The sequence below is a fragment of the Zosterops lateralis genome (genome assembly GCF_965231275.1).
Source record: "Zosterops lateralis genome assembly, chromosome: 11".
Taxonomy (NCBI): Eukaryota; Metazoa; Chordata; class Aves; order Passeriformes; family Zosteropidae; genus Zosterops; species Zosterops lateralis.
The window spans coordinates 17996744-18023307 of NC_139771.1; the positions used below are offsets into that span (position 1 = coordinate 17996744).

The 26564-nt window shown below is 41.7% G+C and overlaps 1 protein-coding gene across 11 annotated transcripts in view; it reads right to left on the reverse strand.

Moving 5' to 3' along the window:
- Positions 1 to 26564, reverse strand: part of FOXP1 (forkhead box P1) — a 390583-nt gene that overhangs the window by 41741 nt on the left and 322278 nt on the right. For all 11 annotated transcript variants that reach the window (XM_083869352.1, XM_083869351.1, XM_083869342.1 and 8 more), the window contains 2 exons: positions 20614 to 20818; positions 4789 to 4893 (listed from right to left, as the gene is read on the reverse strand). In XM_083869352.1, the coding sequence (XP_083725478.1) occupies positions 4789 to 4893; positions 20614 to 20818 (310 nt within the window). The remainder of the gene's footprint in view (positions 1 to 4788; positions 4894 to 20613; positions 20819 to 26564) is intronic.

The following is a 26564-nucleotide window of genomic DNA, read 5'->3' on the forward strand; positions in this document are numbered from 1 at the left end:
GGAAAATCGCTGTCTCAGACTTTTGTGACACTATTGCTAATAATAAATTTTACCATTTAGACATCGCAGTAATATGGTAGACAGTGTCAATAAAAGTATGAAACAAAGATGATCCCTGTCTCTTAAGGAATGCTTTCTGATTACACACCGGAAATTATAATGGGAAACATAAACTAAGTGCACCTTTAAGAGAGGAAAAAAAGGGGGATAATGCAAGGCAATGGGCCTCGCTACATATATCCCATCAGCAGAAATATTTCATATATTTATGTATGTGTGTGTAAAGAATGTATGAAAATAAAATAAAGTTAAAATAATAAAGTAAATAAAAATATTAGAATAAATAATGACCTAACGACGATTGTTAATGATAATTAAAGACGGTATTATAGGTAGTTAAAGACGGTATTATAGATAATTAAAGATGGATTTATACACAGTAAAACACATAACAATACGCAATAAAAAAATTAAAATAATAGGGAAAAAAAAAACAATTCAAAAAAACAAAAATAAGGAATAAAAATTAAAATTATAGGGAAAAAAACCAATTAAAAAAAAACAAAATAAGGAATAAAAAATTAAAAAATTAAACAAAATAATTAAAAAAAAATGAAATGGGAATTCAAGGGGGTTCTTTGGCGCTGCCCTGCTGCTCTCGGGCGCGGGGCCGAGCCGGGGATGCTCCCGGTGCCGCTCCCGGGGATGCTCCCGGCGCCTCTCCCGCTCCCAGCAGCATTCCCGGGAGCACTAGAGGGCACTGTGGGATTTGGGCCACCCCGGCCTCCGCCGCCGCGGGGGTGCCGAGCCCCCAGCCCGGCACAGGATGGATCGGGAGGCTTTGGAAGCTCCGGGAACAGGCACCGTCCCTTCCCCTGCCGGGCTCGGCATCAGCCGCCGCCGGGTCCCCCCGCACGGGATGGGGCCGCATCCTTCACTTCCCCCATCCCCGGGGGGATCTCACCGGCCCTACAGAAACCTAAAACACCCCCCCACAGCCCAGCCTTTCCCCTGCCCTCTCTGCCTGCTCCATCATAAAAAAAAACCAACACAAAAAACTCCGCGCCGTGCGGATGATTTGAGCGCGGAACGCTCTGCCAACGCCAAACCAGCGCAATTAATGCCTTTGAAACAATTTATGATTTCCGGCCTACTTCAACATGTATTAGCATATACCTGGTTCCTTTAATATGCACTTTGTTTTTCCAAAACCACAAACATAGTTGCTGGAATTTCATGTGGAAGTGCTTAAGGGGTTGAAAGTTAACACCTTTGTGAGCCGAGCAGTCTCACAGTTGCTGCTAAACAAAAGCCTCTTTGTAGGAGCTTTCTCGAAATGTTTTCTTAACATGTTCCAAGTAGTTTTAGGCAGGCAACTAAAGTAAACAAGATGTTACCATGATAAAAACACTTGTGAAAACATTACGGAGTGCACTTAGTAGTTTCTTTCACATAAACTCCCCTTGGTTTCATCAAAAGTTAAATGCACATGAAGCAGATTTAGCAGCATCACTGCAAACGCAGGGCTGCCACATCTCTTCCCAAGCTCTCTATCCTTTCTTTTAAACAATATATTTGATTTTAAAATGGTACAGCCAGGATTAAGCAAGTCTAACCCACAACCACATTACAGGGAAAAAAAAAAAAAAAAAAAAAAAAAAAAAAAAAAAAAAAAAAAAAAAAAAAAAAAGGGGGTGGGGAAGGAAGAATAATAAAACCCTATTCAGTCTCCCTAATTTTATTTTTTTTTTTTTGCCCTGGATACCTGGCTACCCTGCTGAATAAACCACCCTCCCTCCAGCCGGGATTTCCTGAACAACTTGCTGTATAGAAGGGGGTATATATATTTCTATTCTTCAACGGCCTTTAAACACATGCAAATGAAATCAAGGATATAGTCAATTTTGCAGGAAAAGTCGCTCTGTGCTACTAATTGCTCCTTTGGCTGCCGCCTGCGAGAAGGGCCCTGGTTAAGAGGCCAGACACGTGTGCACCCTGCAGCCCTCACCTTGCTCCCTGCAGCTTGGCACAGGCCACAGGGTCACCGCCCTGAGACTGGACTTGTTTTTGTTTTTTAGGCTCAGGGAGTATTGTGGAGCATGCAGGGTGCTGCTGTTTCATTAGGCAGAGCAGCAGCCCCTGCTGCTCTCGGGTTTGCTCCAACTGATACAGCATCACATGAGAACCACTGGCTGATGGATTAAAAAAAAAAAAAAAAAAAAAAAAGAAATGCAACACAACGATGCTAAAACTGCAACTTATTTCAAAAAGGAATAGGGAAATAAATGCTACAATAGGCCGTGTATCTGCTGGTTCTGATAAGCATCCTCCTGTTGGCTGTGAGTGAAAGACAACTAGGATCGTTATTTGTACAGTATTTATCTTTGAAATCAAGGGCCCTGTGGTGTACCTCACCTTGGGAACAAACACTACAGAGCGATCACAGAAGAGTGTCAAATCTCTGGTTTTGATTTACCAACAGTTATGATATTTCTTCCTCAGGAGGAAAAGAAATGAACCATGTTTTAGACCTGCGAGTCCTTTTTTTCTCCCTTAACTGAAGAATCATTTTATTGGCATACAGGGCTTTCATTCCACATACAACTTCTCTTTGCCTTTTCACAAGGTAAGTGAAATTAAGCAACACTTGATACACAAGCTGTATTTCACTTGGTAAACAAGAGCTTTTCTCTTGAGGGGACCGTCGAAAGAGCATCAGATTATAGAAGTATCAGAAAGAAACTTCGACCATCTACCTGTTATCTTCTCATTGAGTAATGAATTCTGATAAATGGCAACATAATTTAAGGACATATGCTCCACAGGAGACATGGAAGGCTACGGTATTTTATGAAGAAACACTCACTTCTTAACAGTGTCAATACACTGCGCAGGGACATCCATTTCTGCATTTGTTCTGGGGTAAATATTGCTCCAAAGTAATACTTTGGACACTGCAGCATTTGGATGATGAGAAAATTTACACGAGCTGATGAGTTTAGGAAATTCACATAAAATATTTCTCTTGAAAGGTTTGAATGGAGGCAGAAATTAGACTGATAGTGAAAAAACTAGAACTGATGGAGCAGCTTCAAGTCCAGCCTGGGCTGGTGACAGTTTTCAGGTTATTCCTAACTACTGATTGCTGCACCTATTTCCTCCAGGTGATCTGGTGGACTGGGTCTGTGTACTGAAACATCTCCAAAATACCATATAAAAACCAGCCCTGCCTCTATCCATGCTTGTGATTAAGAGCTGTGTTTTCTGTGCATGGCCACCTCAAGCAGACTACTCAAGATTCCTATGGAATCCTCCTGAAACCAGCTGCTCTCACCTGGAACATGGGACTAGAAAAGGTGGCACAATCTGCCCATATGTGACCACATACATTACTTTCCTATCTAAGGCTACCACAGCACCTTTCCCTTGCACTTACTGCAGTAAAGATGAGCATTGTTTTAAAGGTCTAAATGCTATAGTATGGCATATGAATATGAATGAGCTGGCAAGTATGGCAAGATTAGCATTTATTTCACTTAAGTGAACAACAGGATGAATTACAAGGAATGAGGCCACCCTTCATGGAAATTTATGACTAGCACCTTCTTATTTTGTAATCCTCATGTAATGAGAACCTTCTCATTACTGTACCATCCCTCATTTGTAACATATGTTTATAGTAGGATGAGCGCCGCTCCTACGAACTCAGGAGGGTTTTGCCGGTGGAACCACAACTGGTCCATTCTGTTCTGAGAGCAAAACCCTATCTGTATCATCTAACATCACCCAAAAAACATTCCCTGCTTCCTTTCCGGCCTTCTGCTACCACCCCAGAAACAGCAGGTACAGCTAAACCTTTTGGCACTAAGTCTACTTACTCATCCCAAAGAACCTCATGTATTATGTGGACTAACTTCATGAGACAACTGCTCTAAATGGGAGAAAAAAATGTCCTTTTGTGCATTTAAATCACAAACATTGCTTGCGTGGCTGGTCTTTAGTGATCTTACAACTGACCAGCCACAGAACTTGAGCAAAGATCAGGGACAAACCTTCAGTAACATGGATGCACCCACAGCATGTGTGTACCTGGTGTCCTTCCCAGACAAAGAAGTGTTTTGTGATGGGAACAGGGGTGAGGTTGATGGTTTGGTTGTGGAGCAGCCATGTGTAAGCTATTAGTGCTTTGAGGTCCTTCCCTGCATCAGGATGCACGCACTACCACACACTAGTCCATAATGCACTGTTTATGCAACGTGTAAAACTGTGTTCTTTGGCAGCAAGGAAAAGGTCTGCAGCAAACTGCAGGGGCCCAATTAATATAATTATAGTTTATTTTTAGTAGTGTAGACTTTGTTCATTAGTTACTTATTTGACATAAATTAAATTTCACGTGATGTTCTGCAATTCTCTGTTCAATTATGGAGTTAATTTAAGACTAGATTTCTAAATTAAAGTGAAATCAAGGTTAAAACAAGGTTTTATTATTTACACGATCGATACTGCAACCTAAAAATTATTTAAATAAAATAAAACTAAAAAAAAAACCTGCGGAACTGCAAACACTATTTTATAGCAATACACTGAGCAAGACCATAATTTCCCCATGGGGCTAATTTACTATCCCCTGTTAAAACGTTCTTGAGCCTGATCCAAAAGCCACTGAAGTGAAAGGGAGCTCTCTGTTGACTTCAATGGGCTTTGCATCAGGCCCAGGGTGAGTGACAGCACACAAAATTTCAGGGCATGCTTTCTGTACAATGCAAGTGCCAAAAAAACCATCCTTACTTTAGGAACGACTGGAAGTCTTCACATACTGCTTCACAGCCCGGCCATTTGCATACGCCGTGTCCGTACAGCGGGTGGCTGTGTGAGTGCTCCTCGTGGGATAAACTGGAGAGGGGAAAGAGAAGAGAAAAAAAATGCTGTAAATTGAAGGCACCACATCAATTCATCCTAACAAAGATTCCTGAAGAACAGCAAACACCATATCTTGGAGCATCCCCAACATCTCACGGTACCCGCCTGACTCTTGCCCATGGTTTTTCAAAACAGAATTAAATACCATTTGCAGTATGAAACATGTGTCATTCTTACTTAGCTATCCTCCTACATTTCATTCATTAATTAAGAGGTTTGTAAAGAATTTAAATTAACACGGACGGGGGAGAAATCATTTGACAGACCTGCTTAATATCCTGCTTGATATTTTGCTAAAAAATTTATGAACATTGCATATTTACAATTCAACTTCATCGAGAAGTCATCTCCATACAGCAGTGTCCCATTACACCATAACACAGCCGGACCTGAGGCTTTCCTCATGGCTACAGAAAAGAAAAGCATCAAATTTGCAGCCTTGGCTTTCCCACCATGTTATTTATTTACTGGGTTGGGTTTTTTTTTCTGGATTTTTTTTCCCCTTGTTCTTACAGGCTGTTTTATACAACAAATACGACCCCTTTCCATCCCAAGAAAGAATATCTGAGGTGTATTTTCAAATCAAATTCAGCACATAGAAGAGGGGACATGCAATCAAAAGATTCCTCAGTACGAGGGGTTAGTGGGGGCTATTAACCTTGCCTAAGATTGGGCAGGAGCGTCACAGAGCCTCCTAACTACTGAACCCAGGGTTAAAGCAAGAAATTCATGTGAGCACTAAGGGGTTAATCCTTCAGCGGGATTCCAATCAATACGTAATGATTTGGCTGCACTGATCCAAGTCATGAGACGCTTTGATCCAGGCCATGTGGTGCTCAGGGAAATGTATCTGTTGCACTCACTGATGAACCATATTCTAAAATATCTTCTTTATTCCACTTCTGCATGGAAACTTCGTAAGGAAAGGAATTACTTTTTGCAACAATCTCCACAACCTTAGATGACTTTGAAAGCAAAATGTCAAAATAATATTGAAATCTCTATTTTATGCTCACACATGTATGTCTTTTCCATGGCAAATCTTTTTGCTACGGTATGTCTGTAGTGTATTATGGACTTCAAACATACACAAAGGATATGAACACATACCAGCATTTAGGTGTGGCTTTTATGACTTACTTCATCCTGGATTACAGGTAACATTATGGATAAATGCCTACTTTTTGTCATTTTACTTTTACACACACGTGGAAATGCTGTTTATTTTTCTTCTGAAATATTATCTGTCTGTGCACCCTGACAAAACTGTGTTCCTGTATTATCTCAGATGCACTGGGGTAGCCAGAGCACTGTAAATACACTCCTGAGATGTCATCCCAAACTCAAACTAGTTGGAAGAGAAATTCCTGCCCAGATTCTGCCACTTTTGACTTTAAGCCCAATGAGAATCTGAAGATCACCAAAGGTGGTTTTAAAAATTATTTTACATTAAATAAAAAAATTTAGAAAATACTGACAGGAAAAGGTATTATGAGTTTTACATGAACCTAATTCGTTATTTCATTAATATCTTATTTTTGGCTGTTTACAAATAATCCTTCAAGCATATATATCTATATATGTGTATGTGCAAGGTAATTTCCTAAAAAAAACAATAGTAGGTAAAGAGACTTACACAGGCCGTTTTTATATACAAATACTAACCTGTTTTAACTGAATTAGTCTTTTTTAAAATGTTCAAATGAGGAGAATATTTGTAAAGTTTTTTAAAGAACTAAGGAACTGATACATTCTTTGCAAGGAAATATAAAAAATTTCTACACACATTTCCTCAGCTGAGGAATAGAATGGCTGAAGAACACCATCCACCCAAGCCAAACAGGCATATGTTCAAACATCCTCTATGTACATCAGAAAATCCAGAAAACAATGGGGTTTATCATCTGTTTCTGTACCTGAATACAGCAAAGGGTGAGAAAGGAGGCTTTCATGTTAACACTCCAATAAAGTCTATGAAGACTACATATGAGAGTTATGATTTCCGTGTGTTTGGAAGAACAAAAAAAGGGCAGTGCATGAATCTGCCCAGTGCATGTTACCCACACACTGGAACGTGTGATGGCCAAGTAAGGAGTCAGTCCCCCGTGGGGTTTAAGCACTGTAAATCTCATTATAATATCAACAGGAGTCACATGGCTTAAACCCCCAGCAGGGATTTTTAAAGTTTCTCTGTGAGAGCCTAAAGGCCATGGCCAAGTCAACGGAAAGAGCCCTACCGAGATTTGTATTTATTTTTTAAATCCAAGCACAAATCTCTTTTCTTTCCAGGGAACTTGCACAAGACAAGACAAACTATGTAGGACATGACACCCTGGCATTGTGTCCAAAGAAAATGACGGAATGACCAAGACAACATCAAACTCTAAAAGATGCTCAGGATGTCAAAGGCTCGTGCTGTCAATAACCATAAAGGCTCGTGCTGACTGTAAATGGGAAATTAAAAGGTCACTTTGCTAACACGATGCCACGCGTAACACGCTTAACACCTACGCAGAGCTTCCACTGCCATTCAACCAAGCAGAGGAACTACTTCAACTTACCAAAAATAAGACATTTCAAAGAGAAAAAACCCCTCAGTCCCGAAAGACAAACGCCGGGCCCCTCTGCAGGCACTGTGCCATTCTGAAGGAGAGGGGTTTCAGCGGTGCCTTTCTATGACCTTTATGTGTCAGTATCAGATTACTGCTATTTTATCCAGCCCACTTTTGAAGATGTTATAGATTGCCACTTGTTCCCCGATAGAGCCTGAAGAAGCACCTCAAAACAAAACAAAGAGGGGGTTTATACCGAGGCGGATGTAACGCACAAAGGGTACAGCCAGTGGAAATGAATGGAGAACTCTGTTGAACTGATCTAAGTACTCACTCTGCTTGAGCAAACAGAGGTGGAAAAAGAAGTTTTTAATCCAGCACATAAATAAATAGCCTTGTGAGCACAATGCAAACCTATAATCTGAAACTGTTCACTGGTATTTCGCCTGCACGCAAGCACAGCTTCTGTAATCTGGATGCATCCTTGGTCTCACTGCTGGAGACAGACTTTTAGAAGATCTGAGCATTGGCAAGCAGAAGCAAGTTTTAGGTCTGTTTGATTTCTAATGACACATTAGAGTAGGTGTTTGTTTCTGTCACCCTCTCCTTCCCAGGAATGCATATTCATGGTCGGGTACTGGTGATGCAACACCAGTTAGTGGAAATGATTTTATAACAAGACATAATTTTCAAAGAAGTGAAGGAATAAATGATGTAAATTCAAGACAACGTGTTTTTTTTTCCTCTTTGTAAGGTACTTGCATAAAAAATAGTTAATACAATAGAATTACTTCCAAATAATGCAATAATGATGCATTATTACATCAAACTACAGCAAAGTCACTCTGGCAAGTGAAATGTCTTGCGTAAGTCACTTGCTCATGACATACAAGAGAGTAACAAAATCCATGTGTGAGGCTGAAAACTGTGTAAGTGTCCACTTATTTCCTTCTGCCTCCAGCTCTGTTTCCAGTACAAAGGGGAAGGAGAAGGGACAGGCACTTCCACAGCTCCTCTGGGTTTGCTGGATAGAGGAGAGGAAATTTTACCTCTTCCTTCTTCCCCCTAAAAAGCCTCATAACGCCAAGGATCTCCAGAGGGTCTGGTAGCAATTTCACCTCCCATTCCTAGAGGGATGGCTGTCAAGGCTGCGAGTTGCACAGCCACTCACCTTTTGGAATACACCTCCTGTGCTACAGCATCCTGGAAGCACCACACTCAGGACACAAGAGCGCAGGAGACAGAGACACCAGAGACAGCCAAGAGCTGATGGAGAGTGAAGATGACACCCCAAAGTGAGATGGGAACATGCTGGGTATTGGGGAAAGTAGTGATCAAAGCCCCAGCATAAAAACTCCCTGTGTTCTTTAAATGGTTTAATTCAACCCCCAGTTATTAACCAAATGGAACTGGGTACTGTGCTTGTACACACTGGATAAAATTCATGGATAGATATAAAATCCAGCTAAGCAGAAGCCTCAGTGTCTGTGCTTCTGCCACACAGTGGACCATATTTTAAATATTCATGATGCTGACATTCTTCATAATTCCACTCTCTCTCTTCCACATCTGCTTGGGCCAATGATCTTTGCCAAAACACTGGGGGAAGTCAGTGATGTAGAGAAGCATCCTTGACTTTCTATTACAGTTATGAAGCATCTGCTCACGTTCTAACAGAGCTCAGAACATGCCTGAGCCACCTGCACACTGAAAAATCAATACCACATCTCCTGCTTTCCTTCTGAAAGGAGCTGGAGCACAGCACCCTCAGAAAGTGCAGAACTGCCTTTTTAATTTTATTTTATTCCTCAGGGTCAATGGGAAGTGACCTCATCTTTGCCAGCTGCCATGAAACTGATATCCATGTACAGCCCAGGCAGGAGTGTGGGGCTCTGTCTCACACCACGTTCCCCCTCTCTCTGATTTAAATGGCACAGCCATCGAGGCAAAATTTTGGTCACAATTTTGGTCCTGTACAGGAGGAGACAAACAACTGTAAACTAACATGGCTCTTTCTGAGTTGTGACTGCCCAGTGAGCTCTAAAGCTCCTCAGAAGGCACCAAAATAAGGCTGCTGAAAAAGTCCCAATTTTCTAAGTCAGAAACACTCACCGTACCCGATTTTAAAATTAAACTGAAGCAGTGATGGTTAAATCTTTGTACTAACTGTATTCAAGTGCAAGTTCCTGCCTTCGTGACAGAATCAAATGAACAAAAATGTGTTTTGCAGTGAAGTTCCGTTGGCGCAAATCCCTTCAAATTCTTAGTAAGGTGGTACAGCACCTCTCTCCTCTCTAAATTGTGAATAAAAGAGAAACCCAACCAGTAACTTAAAAAAAGAAAAAAAACCAAACTTCTAGATACTCATGCTCCTGTCCAAGCATCAGGAATTGCCGAGGAAGCAGGTACATGATCTGAACAGGGGGCTGTCCAGGCAGGGTGATCTCCATCACTGAATAAAGTCTAAAATAGACTCATGGGCCTGCAGAAAAGGTGGCATTTGATGTGAATGGCCAGTGACAGCTCTTTCTACAACTGGCTTGCGAATTTTTGGATGCTTTTTAGAGAAGCACTCCTCCTCTTCCTCACTACTTTAGTCCACATCCAGATCTAGGACTAGAAGCAGCTCATGTTTTACATCAAGCCCTATTGGAACTAACAAGAGGTTATATTACATTTTAAATGACTACAGCAATTTCAGACAAATCAAGTTAAAACTGCAGCCCACAGGCTGAAATCCTCTCTTCTAATCGGTGTGCACTAAGTTGTGTACTCCTGTAGTGTAAGAAGGAAAACAGCAGTGCTGCTGTAACACAAGGCCACCTGTGCACCCCAAATCACTGCCCTCCATTTATGCCTCTTGTGGCACTATTCCCTAAATTCCTGTTCTGCAAGGAGAATCTGCAGCAGGACTAAGACAAAATCTGGCTGACATTCCCCCTTCCTTCTACCCCCACCCTCACTGGAAAGAGCAGAACCAGCCTGGATAATTATAAGCATCATCTTCTGGTTTTGATCTATCCACTGATGGTTTGGATTATTAATCAACGTTATGACCCTCCAGCACTCTAACACGTCCTCCTTCCAGTGGCAGCCCCTCTTCCAACCCCACAGGAAAACTGCCACAGGGTCTGGAGAGACAATGCCCTACATCCCTTCCTTGGAGGAATTAAATGTATTTCTAGAGCATTTAAAAGAAATGCCCATTGCAAAAAAATCCATCACTTATCTCCGGTGCAAATTCCATTCCTGCATTTGAATTAACGAGTTTCTCTACGATTTAAAACTCTTATTTTTTTTTATTTCAACCTTGTGCCTAGGTACTGTAGTGAAAAGTACATCAAATATACTCAGACACACACGATTTGAAACGCTGGATTTTAAATTCCAGCACTGCTAACTAATGAGAACAATTTTTTCGTTCTTCTTCTTTGTAGCATCACTTCATGTACTTACATACCATAATCATATCCTCCTAGAGCCTCTATTTTTCCAGGGTGTAGATCTTTAATTCCCTTTAATCTGTCTTCATAGCCTATTCCCTCCAACTCCTTTATCATCCTAGCTGCTCTCCTCTGTATTTGCTCCAGCTTCTCTTTATCCTTTCTGCAAGAGAGTGGCCAATTGTACATCACACTCAATGTAGTTTAACTGGTTCTGCATGAAGTAGAACAGGAAAAAAAAAAAAAAAAAGGACTCGGATGCAACATGCATGTTTATGCCTCCCATGACAGCATTTACCTTTTTGACTAAGACATGGCACAGAGTGTCCCACCTTAATTTCTCAACCCCGATTATGCCTCAGCCATTTCCCACACAACCGATGCTGAGCAGCTGACGTGTCATGTCAAACCCGCAGTTTGGAATTTTGATTTGCTAGCTGGGCTACTTTCTACTTATCCCTGCTAAATCTCATTTTATTCCTCTCTGAACAGTCTCCTAATTTATTCAGATTAAAACGGATTGATTCAGTATCTTAGTTTAATTAGGAAAAAAATGTGATCCAACCATTTTCTTGGGTTTTTGGGGCTCGGGGGATGTGCTGTGGGTTTTTTTTTTCAGTTTTGGTGTGGTTTTTTTTTTTTAACACTGACTTTCAGCACAGCAGTCCCATCCCTCTTACACACCCAATTCGCATGGCAGAGGGAGGTGGCAATGGCAAAGCTTTGGCCCCAATTCAGCAACCCTTTTAAGAACACACACAAGTATAAAAACACAGGATTAGACCTTGGACTTCACCGAGACCGAGGTGTAAAATTACCAACGAACACACATACTTTGTAAAAAGATACTGTTTGCCAACCTTATTTTACTGTAATTTATATTCTGTTGTAACATTTAAATTTATAGTAAAAGAAAACACTGAGAAACAAGATCTATTCTTGTTCAACAAAATTCTATTCTGTTACATTTAGAGTTGAGGCAAGTCTTCTACTCTTATATAAACCGGTGATACGTCAACAAATATGATTAACAGGGATTATTCACGTCAGTATTTTTCACCCCTGTCCCACAGGCACAACAAAACCTGCACAGAAGGTGACTGTCACATCACACACAGCCTGGCAGCTCGCTGGGGGGGACTTCGCCCACCCCACACCCCTGCAGCAGCAGCAAAGTGCCCTTGGGGAAATGTTTATAAAAATATAATTAAGATAAATAACGACTTCGAGGGAGAACTACAGCTAGAGCATTGCATTTTCTCTGCTGCACGCTTTCCCCTTGGAAGAAGGCTGTTTAAAAAAGCACTAAAATTGAGAGGACACAAGCCTGCTTCCCCAGGGAAGCGTGCTGAATCATACAGGTAGTGTAAATATCATATGCTGCTGCAGGTGCTAGGCGGTCTATTTGTTTGTGTTTACTAAAAGGCGTAACAAATAGTCCCAGTAAAAGAGAACAACACTTGGCATTGGACTGATAGGTACCAGAGCAGCCACAAATCATGCTCATGCATTTAGATCTGAACTGCTGGGCAACACTAGAGCTGCACCCTGCTTTTTTGGAGGGTCTCTTTGCCATGATTTGCCCCTCTGAGAAGCTCAGCATCCTTCCAGAGCATCCCACACCCAAGGAAAACCTCGCAACAGTGGGAAAGCAAGCCAAAAAAAGACAAGAAGTACAGAACAGGCTTGCATGACATACATGGCCAGCTAACATCGTTTACAGCTTTGCAACTTCTGAGTTAATTCACAGTATAAACAACAAGGAAAATGTTTCTTCCGAGCAAGACTTCCTGTAAACTGTTCATTAGAGCGCGCAGGGCGCAGGGCTGTGCACCTGCTGATTAACCATGCGCTCCAAGAATAAACACAAACCCCAGCCAGCCAGATTGTTCTGGAATTTGCTCTGAGCTGATTTTTCTTCCCCTACGTTTATAAATTGGATTCTACAATAAAACAAACAGCAGAACATAGGTTGCTGAGAGTTAAAATCTACTTTTTACACTACATTGACCACAGCACCCACAGGCACAGCTACAATGTCTTTCTATGAATGGGACAGATTGCCATATGGATGCAGACACTGAACAAGCTGTACAACTCCTGGCGACAAGTGCCTAGGGGACTGTCCTATATTAGCACCACCTGTGCTGTGGAAATTGTGCTCTGTGTATGAAATGGTATTTAAGGGCCCATCGCGATGTTATTTTTGAGTATACACAAAAAGGAAAATTACAGTTAAAAAGAATTTGCTGGCTAGCGGATCTGTTGCTCAGTTCCCGAGATCGTTTCCCAAAGGAATAGCTCTCCTCTTTATTCATGCAGCCTAAAATGACAAGCTGCAACACATATTAGCAGCTTCCCTGCCTGGGCTTATACCATCCTTTTAATGACAAGAATCTACTTTATAATATACGTATGTTTTTCCTGATCACACAGAAGAAATTACAGGCCTCCTACCTTACCACCACCAGCTATAGAGAAAAACACCCCATGGCATTTCACAAATGTTGCTCCAGCACCAAGCAACGCAATGTGAATTTTCCCTGGGCTCCTTCCCCCAACTCTCACTGTGCAGCAGGTAGAGCCACAAATCCCGATTACCAAATTTAAATGTGCATCTCACCACTTTGAAAATACAACCGTGTCTGCCTGACAAAAATAGAGCTCCAGATTAACACAAGATGTTGAGGGAGCGAGGAGAAGGGAAAAATAGGGAAGAGAGGTTTGAGCAGTACCTAGCTGCTCTATGAAAAGAGATTTCCCCCTCTCTGAATTGCAAGAAAAAAAAAAAGATGCCAAGAAAAAGTAAAGTAAAACAAATTGAATTAAAGAAAAACAGTTGTAAAGTGAACATTACAACCTGGGAAAAATGATGTCATTTTATTGAGAAACTCATTTTTTTTCCATTAAACCACAGTGAAACGGATAAAGTTTATACAGCTTAATGGTTGAGTTTGACTTTAAATGCTCAATATCTTAGCAGTACGATATAACATGATATAACAGCTGTCATACTAACTGCTCCACTTTTATTGAACAGCACAGAAAATAGTCACACAAAAGTCACTTAAGTCCTCTACTTCTACAGCACTTTCAAGAGTGTTACTGTTCTCACATTGTGCTATATATGTTAAAAAAATAAGACAGCTCTTTATCAGCTCCCTGCTTGGCTCTTCAGGACAATCAGACCTGAGTAAATTCTGAGGAAGGACAACTTTCACATAGGAGGAAATAAAAAGAAACAGAAATCTGCAGTGCAGTAAACGAAAACCAGGTCCCTTTTTAAGAGTACTACATAAACACCTCTAATAAAAGAGGAGGACAAATTTTCATTGGACTTTAAGTATTTAGACAGGAATGTTTTAGTAAAAGTTTAACTGCAAAGTGCATGCAATTAACAGAAAGCCATCAGCTATTTCTCTGGTATGTAAAAATAGCATTAAGCTGTATTAAATGCACGTGTAAGTATCTCAGTTGCAAGAAAAGGGAGGAGATATGCAAAGCACTCAGATATCAAACAATGATCTGTTGGCCAGATGGAGGAATAAAACAATACATATGCTAAAATTTGGAAAAGTTCTGTTAGGCGTCTGCCAAGGCTCACCCAATCTATTTTAAGTGCTTTTTGATACATTAGCTTAGTGTTTGGAGTTGTACAACTGATGGTTATTACACAGGACCAGAGAGCTCCCTGACGCCAGGGCAGCTTCCCAAGCATCAAACCCAGCACCCCCATCCAGCCAGGGGCCACATCAAACATTCACAGGCTGGGCTAACTTTGCATCTTTCGCAGGGAAAAACAAAAAGTAAAGCAAGCTGCTTTTGGTTTAGTGCAGGAATTCCCCGAGAAGCGTGATGAAGGAGCTCCTGGGCAGACTGAGGAGCAAGTGGAATTGTACAACTGATTTAGCACCCTGGCAGACGGTGGGTGCGGGCGACTGCACAGGAGGCTCCACACCCGCATCTGAAAAGCACGAACAATAAAAAAGTGCCTGATAAGGCTTAAAACTGAAGATTAACAGCCCCAGGTCTGAGTCACAGTCGGTGTTTTTTCAAAGCTGATTACAGAAGAGTGACTCAGAGGGGAGCCCGTTCAGTAACTGGTGGCATTTCTTTGGCAGGGGAGGCAGTGCCAAGGGATCAGACACTGGAGACACTTTGGGCTGTACCTGCACACAATAAATGGAGATGGCCAGGCCCGTGCCCTGTTGTCACAGTGTCATCATCACTGAGAGCCCAAGCAGCCCCACAGCCATTCCAGGTGCAATGAGAAGGACAGCAGCCATGTGGAAAGCAGGATGGTTTATCAAACATCCAGCTGGGCATCCAGGCTCAAGTCTCCCACTCCAACTTGGCTCCACAGCAAGGATGGAGGCACCTGAGATGCTCAGACCAAGGTAAGAGCACAAGGGTCATGATGGGTTTTGAGCAGTTAAATATTTCTTGAGAGGAAAGGTCCCAGGAACACCTATTTCTTAAGGGAGAATGGATCTGAGGTAGCAAATCCAACACAACTCTGCTGATGGTGAAGGATAATGAACTGAAATCAGCTGCAGGGAGCAACTGAGGGAAGCTGACACGGCTGAGCAGATCTGATGCTGGCACCAGTGCAGAATGAATGCCAGGGACAAAGTGGAGAGGCTGGCCAAGAGAAGATCGGGCCCTGGGAGCATATGGACTGCGGGCTGAACTGTTTCATCCCGAGCATTAATAATGGACCCAAGTCTGTAATTCTTAATTGTGCTGAATCCTAATGCCCTCATCTAAGGGCCTTGGGATTTTGATGGAGGATCAGCTGGCGTGGAAGATAACAACAGTAAAACACGAGGCATTAGGCCTAAGCAGCAGATCAGTGGTCTGCCACGCCAGTCCTCACTTCCCTTCAGAGCCTTCTCCAAACTCTGTCCTCCTGCCATGCTGGCAAGAAAAAGCAATTTTTAAATCCCCTTGTTTATCCCATCTATTTTTCCTATGAGATAACCACTTGCTTATGTGGAAAGACAAGACTCAAGCATAGTTGGAAAGGGTATAAAGGCAACAAGGGGAAGAGATGGGACTGCTGGCAGATGGAGAAAGGTCTCTTGGACACGAAGCCTTTAACTGCAACTCTTCACCTTACCTCTGGTAAACAACAGATGCACTTCTTAAATTAACAGGTCTAGACCTTCATTAACTCATTTGTTTATTTACAGCCTCCACCATCCTGGCTCTGCTGCAGTCAGTGCAGGATGGTGCCAGAGGATGGGACCAGCACAAGATGCTCAACAGCTCCACTGCACCTCCAGACCTCCCAGTTCAAGGCCAGACTGGAGCCATCTCTACCCACTGCAAAGCACTGATGAATTCTGCACTGTTCTGGTTTTCCAAACCTACCAACATGGGGATTATTCCCAAGCATGCAGGTTTCAGGATGCCCACTGTTAATCAGGTTCTACAGTTAGCAGCCACCTGAAGTGATCAGGCATCCCCCTGCTTTGTTTTGGTGCTTTTCTTAAGAAAACAATCAAGTTTTTCCTAAATAAGATGCAGCGGAACAAGATGGAAAATGGGTACTTCCCCTGACATTTCTAAGCACAGCAGATGTACTTAACTGGCTCCTGTTATTTATTTATTTACTTGTGTAGAGAAAAACTGCTTGTTACTGAAGAAACCCAAATGCTGGTAAGATGATGAGAGGTTTGCATGCTGGTTGATGGTCTCACTTTCCCTTATCCTGAATGAATACAAGTATCTATAACTAAATATTTCCCTTAGGGTACTGATGACTGAGGTATGTTTATTGCATTGAGTGAATTTATATATATAATCAGCACAATAAACATTATTAAATTGTCTGAGTAAAATCAAAGCATGAAACACACAGTCAGTGCTGAATTCTAATGATGCTGAATGCCCATGATTGCATGGGGAAAGGATCTTAACAAGCCTTGATTTGAGCTTTGGCATCCGCCTCACAAATCACACGAAATGTTCTCTCTTTAATAGTGCTGAATATTGATAAATGTCTCTGCACGGCACAACAGGGAAGTTGGTCTCTATTGGCAATCTTTACCAAAGTGTGTTTTTTCCTTCTCTACACTCAAGGGTTTACCCTGAATGATTTAATTATAATTTTCCTTGTGTAAGACAAATTAAAGAGGAGAGTAGGAGTGTCATGCCAAAGCAGATTATTTATCTCCTTAACAGATTGCTGTGCACCAAACCCCAGAGCTGCTGCTGCTGCTACTTACAGAAACTGGGCGAAATGTGGGACAAAAGCATGGATGTAATATACATTTAAAGCCCAAATGAATGAAAGCATTAACCCATTATTTATAGCTGGAATTGTTTCATTCCCAGGGAAGCCATACACACAGAGCATGCAGAAACCAAGTGCAGCACCACAGTGTTCCCTGGCCCAGGAGGGAGAGTGCCTCCTGCTTTTGAATGTATTTTTGCTTTTTGGACATTCTGGGTAACTCTGGTCACCCACCTGCTGTTTGCTTTTCAGTCGAAAATGAGAAATTTTGCTGTCACTGGGCCCCAAGCACAGCAGCCTCACAGTGGGCAGTGTCACCCACCAGTGTCACCAGAGCTGTGTCCCCGCAGCCTGTGCAGAACCGCAGTCTGGGCTGGCGACGCGTGGGCACGCCAGGCAGCCAATGACTACTGCTCCTGCTATTTTAAACCCCTTGTTTATAACCAGAATGTGTTTTTACCCAAGATACAGAGCAGATCTGCTGCTCGCCTGCTGATTCTAACACAGGTGCCTCCTGTCTCGCAGGTCTGGAGCAGCCTCCAAACCTGACCTGTGAGATCAGGAACCCCCTAAAACACAGCCTGAACTACCCCAGTGACATGTGCCAGAAGTGACAGTGATGATAGTAACTCCTACATAACCAACTTGCCTCCTGCAGCCCACTCCTTCTCAAAAGCCCAAGAGAAAGGGGTTGAAAACAGCTTTACAGCACACCCTAAAAGTTAATGTTACCTGTATATGATTATTTATGGCTGCTGGGCAGTCGTTATGATGTGGCTGTGCTTAACTGTTAGGACACTTAAGAGATTTTACAATGTGCTTTTTATTGTTGGTTAAATCTAAATAAATAGCTCTTGGTTGTATCAGACCAGAGCTAACAGCCAGTTGCACAGAAGGTGCAGGAATGAGGGGAAATCCACAAGTCAAAAACCTGCCCTGGCCAGCCCAGGCTGTGACTTATGTGATGGGAGGTGGAAGGGCTGATACCTCCCTAGTGAGCCCTTCCCAAAGCCCCATTTGACCTGAGCCTGAGCTAGGGCTCTCCAAAAGTCTCCTTAGATTTGTTATGCTGAACCAGATGGGTACAAGAACACACACAGATTTCATACCAAGTCCAGCAAACTCATGTTCCCACCAGACCCATGATTTTTTCTAGTCTTAAACTTTGCAATCAAAAAATTACTAAACTCCTGCTTGTGCCTGTGCTGTCTTTTGCAAGCCCACTAAAATTTCACGTTCTGTGAGCTTTCAAACATACATGTGATGGCAGAGCACAGCAACTCTTCCCTCTCTGCTCACTCCCCACCCCGCACTCCCTGCCTGCAGATAAATATCCTTTCAGAAAGGAAACCAGTGCAAAATATCTCACCAAGACGAGTTTCTGTGTCACACGAAATCCAGGCAGGCACCACGGTGCCTGATGAGACTGCAACAAAACCCTTAAGTGCATCAGGAGGCATTCTACTGCCTGTAGTCTCCTGCTCTACTTATGGATAAACATGTAATTCAATCACTGCAGCAAATGGATGGCATAAAGCCTCCATGTACCAAAGAGAGGCAGGACAAAGCAAACTCTGTAGCTCTCGTATTTGTACTCCTAAATATTCCTATTTTGTATTTTGATATTTCAGAGAATTCAACAGATATGCAAGAAAAATATAAGGCAAGCTTAACAACACAGGTGTTGATTCCAGCACTGAGGATTTAGTCTTCTAAACTAAGACAATCTCAAACAACACCATGGCATGTTTATGCCTTCTTAATTTATCTGAACTTCACTAATAAAAGCATGTGTATCACCTTGTCTGTAGATCCCAACTGCCTCCAGAACACAATTACAGGACTCAGACACATGGATTTCCAGGTCTGCACAACACTATACAGAGAGAAAATTCTTACTTCAGAACAGATTCCTGTATTTCCACTGCATCTCAAACTGAACTGAATCTGTTTCCTGGTTTAGACTGTCATTAGCACACAGCACGTGCCTCTATTTAGTGAAAGAAGATCCATCTTGCTGCATGGGTTTTTACTTTATATACTCGGTAAGAAAAACATAGATAAAAAATTTATTGAAAAGCCATAAACCCATCTTGTTCAGTTCTACACGCAGCAAAAAGGGAATAATTGTTTAATAAACATCAAATGTTTTTTTAGTATCCCATGTAAGTCTTCATGAAACCCACGTCTTTGGCACTTACATGCGTTATAAACATATTAACTGATGTTCCCACACACGTCCTTGCAATGGGTATATAAAGGATGCCTTACATACACACAGCACTTCTTCCAACAGTGGGTGTGCTCTCCTTTAAAATCTATCTATTCCCAGCAGCACTATTTTCTTAATATCAGAAAGATAGAAGAGGTATTTATACAGCTTCCCTATCAATCTACTTTCAGACCACCAGAAATACAAACTCTATGGCTCAAAAATTCCATTATCCTCTTTCTAATGAATGAAAGGAGGACGGAAAAGACAAAGCCATCAGTTCCCATAAAATCCAGCATTCACTAGTGTCTGCTGTAACATTTCTAGATGGGCAAAAGGGACTCTCCTGAATGCAAAGGAGCATTGCCCTCCCCACTGTGCCCATTCCTTGAGACCCTTCCTCCTCCTCCTCCTCCTCCTCCAGCAGCGACGCCAAGGCTGCAGCCGGCACTGGCACCCACGGCCCCGGCGCCTGGGCCTGTCTATCTCCCCAGAAGCAAAAGTTACGTTGTTAGACACGCCTCAGTGAAATCTGGGGGTGTAAAGAAACAAACCTGCAATAAAGCATCCTCTGGAATAAAGCAGAGCCCGCGCCGAGAAGCACGTCAACAGACAACCCCTGATTTAAGCCATTTCTTTTAACAATGCGAGCCGAGCAAGTATAAATTAACTCACACTTTTAAAAGCCAAACAACACCAGTTAGCTAATTTTATCAGCACTTAAAAAAAAAACACAACAAAAGCCACTTTGTTTTAGAGAAACTTGGTGAACTCAAGCCTACTGTGTCTTGTGAAAGCAGGTAATAGAGAGTATAAAAAGGCAAGTATGTTAGATAAGATAGGGCACCAAAATTTGGTAGAAAAATGGGGACTATACTGACCAACGTATTTTCTTGCTCACCTCCAGCCTGTAAACTCAAAGCACAACAAGAGCACCACCACCTGTGATGCAAAACTCAAAAAACTCCCCCCAGCTTCTTCTTCGCACTTCCCAATATGCTTATCCAATGCACTTCTAATTAGCTAATTGTACCCGCATTGATCCAATTAACAAGCCATAAAGATCTGAACAAAGGGAGCATATTCTGCCCAGTGGAGACTCTATTCAACCACGCCAACACCAGACAGAGCAAGATGTGGAGGACAAAACTGAGGCCAAGGCACTTGGCCACCGCTCCTGAGCGTTTCGCCATCGCTCCAGGACGCTGCTCTGGGATGCTCAGGGTGGAAAACCCTTCAGGCACCTACCTCTCCCGTTTAGGAGTGTGGACTGATAGCTGTCCATTAGTTGAGGCGTGTGGGTTGATGATTAAGGAGGTCTTGGAGGGTGCAGAGGAGGAGACGCAGGTGGTGGACAGGTCCAGGCTGCTGTGGTTGTTGCTGGCTGCCTCCTCCGCTGTGTGCGAGCTTGTCACTTCCTTCCAGAGCTGCTGCAGTTCTGTTGGAATCATGCCTGAAACAAACAAATTGGATAATTAAATCAATTAACAGCTAATTCGGCCGTCTTCAAACAGTAATTAAATCAAAGAGTCAGTAAACAAAGCCTAGTGTTAGTTTTGCCTGTGTGTGTTTTTGCGCATGTATTTTTTTTTTTTTTTAATAACTAAATGCTAATACTGCACTGCACGATTCTGCTGCACTCTGGTGTGACACCTGCAATACTCATGGAATGCAAAATCCGGGCTGTGGGGCAGGGGGATCCACACAACAACATACCCACACTAAACATCAGGCTAAATATTATAATATTTTGTAATTTTTAGACCAAAGGGCCATTTTCAGAGTCTCCACTTGGGCAAAAATCACCTCCATGCCCACAGCAAAGCTGACAGCAAAGGTGACCACTGGCTACTCTATGTTCAGCTAAGAAATTCAATTTCTTTCTTTTTCCACAATTATTTTTGCCTTTTTTTTTTTTAAGGAAAGTGACTACTTTCTAACCTGTTTTTAAAAACAAGGAAGGTCTTAGGAAAAAAAAATACTCAGCTTTATTATTGTGACAACACGAACCACAACATGACTAATTTTGTGCTTAAGTTTTAAATGATGACAAATAGCTTTGTTATTAAATACAGTTTTTATTAATCACTTTTAGACGTAAATTATGAATTCATATTGTCTTCCTGAAATGCTTTTCAAATTTTAACAGTCAAATTGATTATACTATGATTATTTCATTAACACACCTATCTTTCTCATTAATTTTGGTTTCTTGAACTGCTCACTTAATTGATGGATGTGTCTACCGAAAAACTGTATAACTTTCTATACAAGTAACACTATTATTACTGTCATTTCTTAGATCAATGCTAATGAGCCATTCAAAAGCAAAATGAAAACAGAAAATAAGCTTCAAGAAAAAAATAATAATAAAAAATTGTGGTTTTTTAAATGTGCCAAAGTGGACACCAGGGTTAGGGAGACAACATCCAGTAACTAATGCAAGTGAAAACTGCAAACTCCAATGGGCCAAATGGAAGGTGAACCATGTGCTCGTGCTGAGATCATGCTTTTGGACAAAGCTGATGTTTGTGACATGATCCAACAAGTCCAGTTTCTCTCACTACAGACAATTTCAGCGCTCCTTCAGAGAAGGCCATGGGAAAAAATTAGCAGTAGAGACACATCACTCAAATATTCAGAGAAAAAAAAATAATAATAATAATAAGAGAGTGTCTGTGTGTTTTTAAAGAGCTTTCTCATCAGTGTGCTTCCAGCTCATCCTTTGGGTGACTGTTCATTGTTTCACCATGTTGTAGCTCTGGAGCTCTCCTAAGGAAACCTGCCATTTTCTGAGTGCACAGCAGCAAGCTCACACAGCATGTACCTCACCCAACCTAAGGTATTGAAATAAAAAAAAAAAAAGGCAGTATGCATTATATTCATTTGAAACACATAATAAAAAATGCCAAGGTCTAAATTTAATTTATTTTTGTCATTTAGAATACAATGGATAGATAATCATCTCAACGTGATCAGCCAAACATCTTTACTTTGCTAAACTGTTAAAGATTTTAATTATGCTAGCTTTGGAGAGCACTGGTCTAATGAGGCGATAGACTCCAGAGAATCTAAGTGGTTAAGAACTGTGAAATGAGTCTGATAGGATTTTTTTATATTCACCGTGGATCGTTTGCATATCAAAGAGGAGTAAATTATTGCACGACAGACCAATAACCTTCCCCGCCTTTCCCAGAGTAGCATTAACAAAAACAGTTGGTCTCCGGTAACGGTTCACTACAAAAAAATTGCTGAAATCCTTAAGTATCTGCAATTAATATATATTAGGGAAGAGGCTTCAATTTATACATTAAGTGATCAGATATTCTTAGGACACATCCGTTCCTCTAAAGCCACGTCATTTTCCTTTCATCAGCCCCAAATGCCAATTATATTTTGATGGATTTTGTCCCAAATGAGCATTTAGTTATTAGACATATTCAATTATTACTTGTCCCCTGGAATTAAACCTCTGAGCAAATTAAACAAAGAAAAAGGTCAGTACACAAGCCCGTGTCCTGTTTTGCTGTGTGGGGGCTATTATTTTCAAACACCTTGCAAAGTGACAGTGTGGGATGTATTTTTAGCTAACACGCTTGACAGGACTGTCTGCACACTAACAATTACCTGTGAGCAGGGCTGACCCTTACACACTGTTTACTCAGTTGAAACAATAGTGAATAGACTTGTCTGTTGATGATAACATATTGATATGAGAACATATGAGCCGACACCTATTTTTATTTTCCAGAATAAGCAAATAGGGAAAGAATAACTGGCGGTTTTTTCTTTTTTTTTTTAAATCTGGATTTCTGCAGGTTTTTAATTAGACACAGGCTACCATCCACTTTCCTTTCCCTGTTCTCCACTTTCCTCTCCTCTCAGTCACTTCTGGATCTACCAATGCTTTCTCCCAAGGAAAAGCCTGAAAGTGTTACAACCATTAAAACAGACATACACATGATATTTATCCCTCTAAAAGTCAAAGTGTTTTGTCTAACTTCCCATACAACTGTTACTCCCATTAGTACTAACAACAACTATACCACAGATGGAAGGAAAAATAAAATATACCCCGTTGTGTGGGGGAAAATGCTGGAGATAAGTAAGGATTTTAGGCTGGGTGACATTAATTTAAAGAGCTAACTGTGATGTCACACATGTCTGCACACAACCCCTTGCCAAAAATTGATTACATCACCTGATTAATAAAATAAAATTAGAAATAGCCTCTTTCCTCCTGCCCTAAATTTAGTTCCTTTAGAATAATTCTGGAGAGAATTCCTGATTAGTCTGTCAAAACTGGGCAGCAGAAAGGTATGCTCATCACTCATCCAGCAAAATGGTTAAATAAAATAATAGAACAAATGGCAAAAGCAAGTCAAATAGATCCACGACCACTCGCAATAAATTATGTAATTTACCATTTAACAGCCTCATTTTAACAGTGAGAGCTAAATTCCAAGTCAGATTCCCAGAACTGCGCTGCAATTACCCGAGATCACTGCGACTTCCTACGGGCTGGGAACGGGATTCAGACCTGGAACTGCCAAATCTACAGGAGCAATCAGGCACCCGGATGTCTCAGTCCTATTATTTTCACTCGCTGGTGATCTGAAGTGTGATTTGCAGTTTCATTTTGAAGATACTAAAGATCTCACTCTCGCAGCTCAGAACGCTGCTGAAATGGGGTTTATTTTAAAATTGCTGCTATGTACAGATGTAAAATCTAGATTATGGGAGTGTCTAAATACTAAGCAGCAAAGATTACACAAATGTAACACTAAAGGATGTGCTATTTTGTTTAAGACAATAGGCGAGCACTAAAAACTAAAATGAAACTAAAATACAGATTTAAACAATCTATTAGTTCTGAAAACATAACGAAAATGTCACTTATGAAGTAGCATTCGCTCCTTGGAAACATTTATTACTATTACAGATACTTAAGAATAAAAGCAAAATGCTTTTAACTGAATTCACAGCTACATTTACTAGAGGGATGATTTTATTTCTTTTATACACACATATACAGTATTTGTCTCAGTCTTGCAAACTGCTCTGAAAACAAAAGGGCACGAGAGATGTAATTTTTTTTTTAAATAAGAAGTGTCCATTACCAATTATTTTAAACTATAGCCCTGGCTCTTCATTGCATTTTTCAGGACAACTAGTCCTCTTGATTATGAAAGAAAATGTAGGCACAGGTTTAAAAAATGTATGTTGTGGGGACAGTTGACAGATTACTGCTCATGGAACTCAATTTCCCAACCCCAGGTATCACCGGCTCAAAGACAAACAGAGTTGCTCAACCTCTTTGTGTCCTTGTACCTCCATACCCAGGTGACCATGTTCAAGCAAGCAGAAAGTTGATTTAAACCTCATAATGACATCAGTTTTAAGCCATCGTCTCTCTGATAAAAAGGAATAAAATATCGTGCTGGATTCAAGTCTCAAATCCCTCTTTCCTGCCGGCTCCCGCCGCCCCCAACGCTGGCAGCTCATTTCCCTGCCAGAACCAGCCCTCTCTGCTTATGTTTGTGTCTCTCTGGCATGCAAGTCAGCACCCCTCAGGTTTTAAATACGCTCCTGGGCGAGGACTAATAGTTACACTTCCCTGCTAACCATATCAATCAATGCCACGACGGCTGAATTACCTACTGGTGTCTCCGATGTGTTACCGCACAGATTACACTTCATGCATCACCACATTCATTTCTTTCACATTACACATGAGCGTGTCTTGTCACTGCCCAATTGCCCTCCTTTGGACAGCTTAACTGATGGACTATACAATGAACCTTACTGAGCCAACTTAATGGTATAGGAGCTGTGGGAAAAATTAGCAAGGTTGAAGCTTGAGCCCGGTGGGTGTGTGGGAACAGCCCGGGATGCTTCCAACAATAAATCTGAGGTGTAATTAATGCACATTACAACACCTTGCAAGCGTAAATGGCATTTCATCTACGTGCCCTTTTTTCCTGGAGTCATTTCACACCTTCTCTCCACCACTCTGCATTGATGGTGACTGACCAGGTACTGCACCAAGCCTGACTCTGCAGCTCTCAGCTGGGCACCACCTTCCCATGGATCAGCCTCCAACTCCTGCACAGTGCTGCTCTATAGCAGGCAGCCAGGTTTGGGATGCTGGGATGTTGAACTGAGACTTGGGGAGTCAGGGGTCAGGTCTCTCGGCCTCTCAACACAGAAGTTAAGGGCTCAAATACCTTCCTGGGTCTGGCAAAAATAAGCCTAAATAAAGCACGTTAGCCACACAACAAAGCAGACTCTACTCCCCAGTTTGGCCTCTGTGTATCCATATAAGTTAATATTCACCTCACTCTCCTTTTTTAATGCTATGTACACAGAAAAAAAGGAGGGTGAAGAACAGAAGTAACTTCATCTTGTCCCCTCTATTTAAGTGAACAGAGCTGAATGTAAATTCATCGTATGATTTAGAAACTAAGAACAGCCCTAAGGCTGCTTTCAAGATCCCAAATAATTCAACCTGGGCTGACTCAAGCTATAAAGGTGAATGTTAAAATTTATTATGGGGCACGGGAAAGAGAAGGCAGGATTATTCAGAAACACCAGTATCATGGTTGATGCCATGGCATGCCTGAGCCATGCCAACTCCAAACAGTCTGCTTTAACCACAGCAGCCAGAGCTCAGGCAAGTCTGTTAAACTGTCCCACGGCTTGCAGACAAACCCAGTTTAAAAAGTAAAATAATAAATTTAAGCCAAAAAAGAAAAGAGAGAATAAAAACCCTAGGTTATAATCACTGTCAAAAGTATTGTGGATTTAAGTAGTGCTTTCAGTGTATCAATGTCTTAAAAAAATAAAATAAATTGGGATTTCAGCAAAGCAGAAATTCAGAATTCGCTTCTTGCAGAGTGCAGGACTGAATAAAGACGTAGGAGGATCTAATTGTCAATAACACCATTAGAATTAAATGGAGTTAATCCCAATTTGCCTCAGTGTGGAGGAAGGAACAGAAGCACCGAGGCAGTGACACAAAGGCAGTGGAAAGCAGCCGTGTCCCCTTTCCCTGGCAGCCACAGCCAAAGGCACTCAGAGCTCCCCAGCCTGTGGGTCAGAGCTGCTCTGAGCCAGCTCGTGGCCAGGCTGGGACCAGGAAGGCCCAATCAACACATCTGGGAAAGGAAAAGCTGCTCTCACACACCCTTAGCCATGAA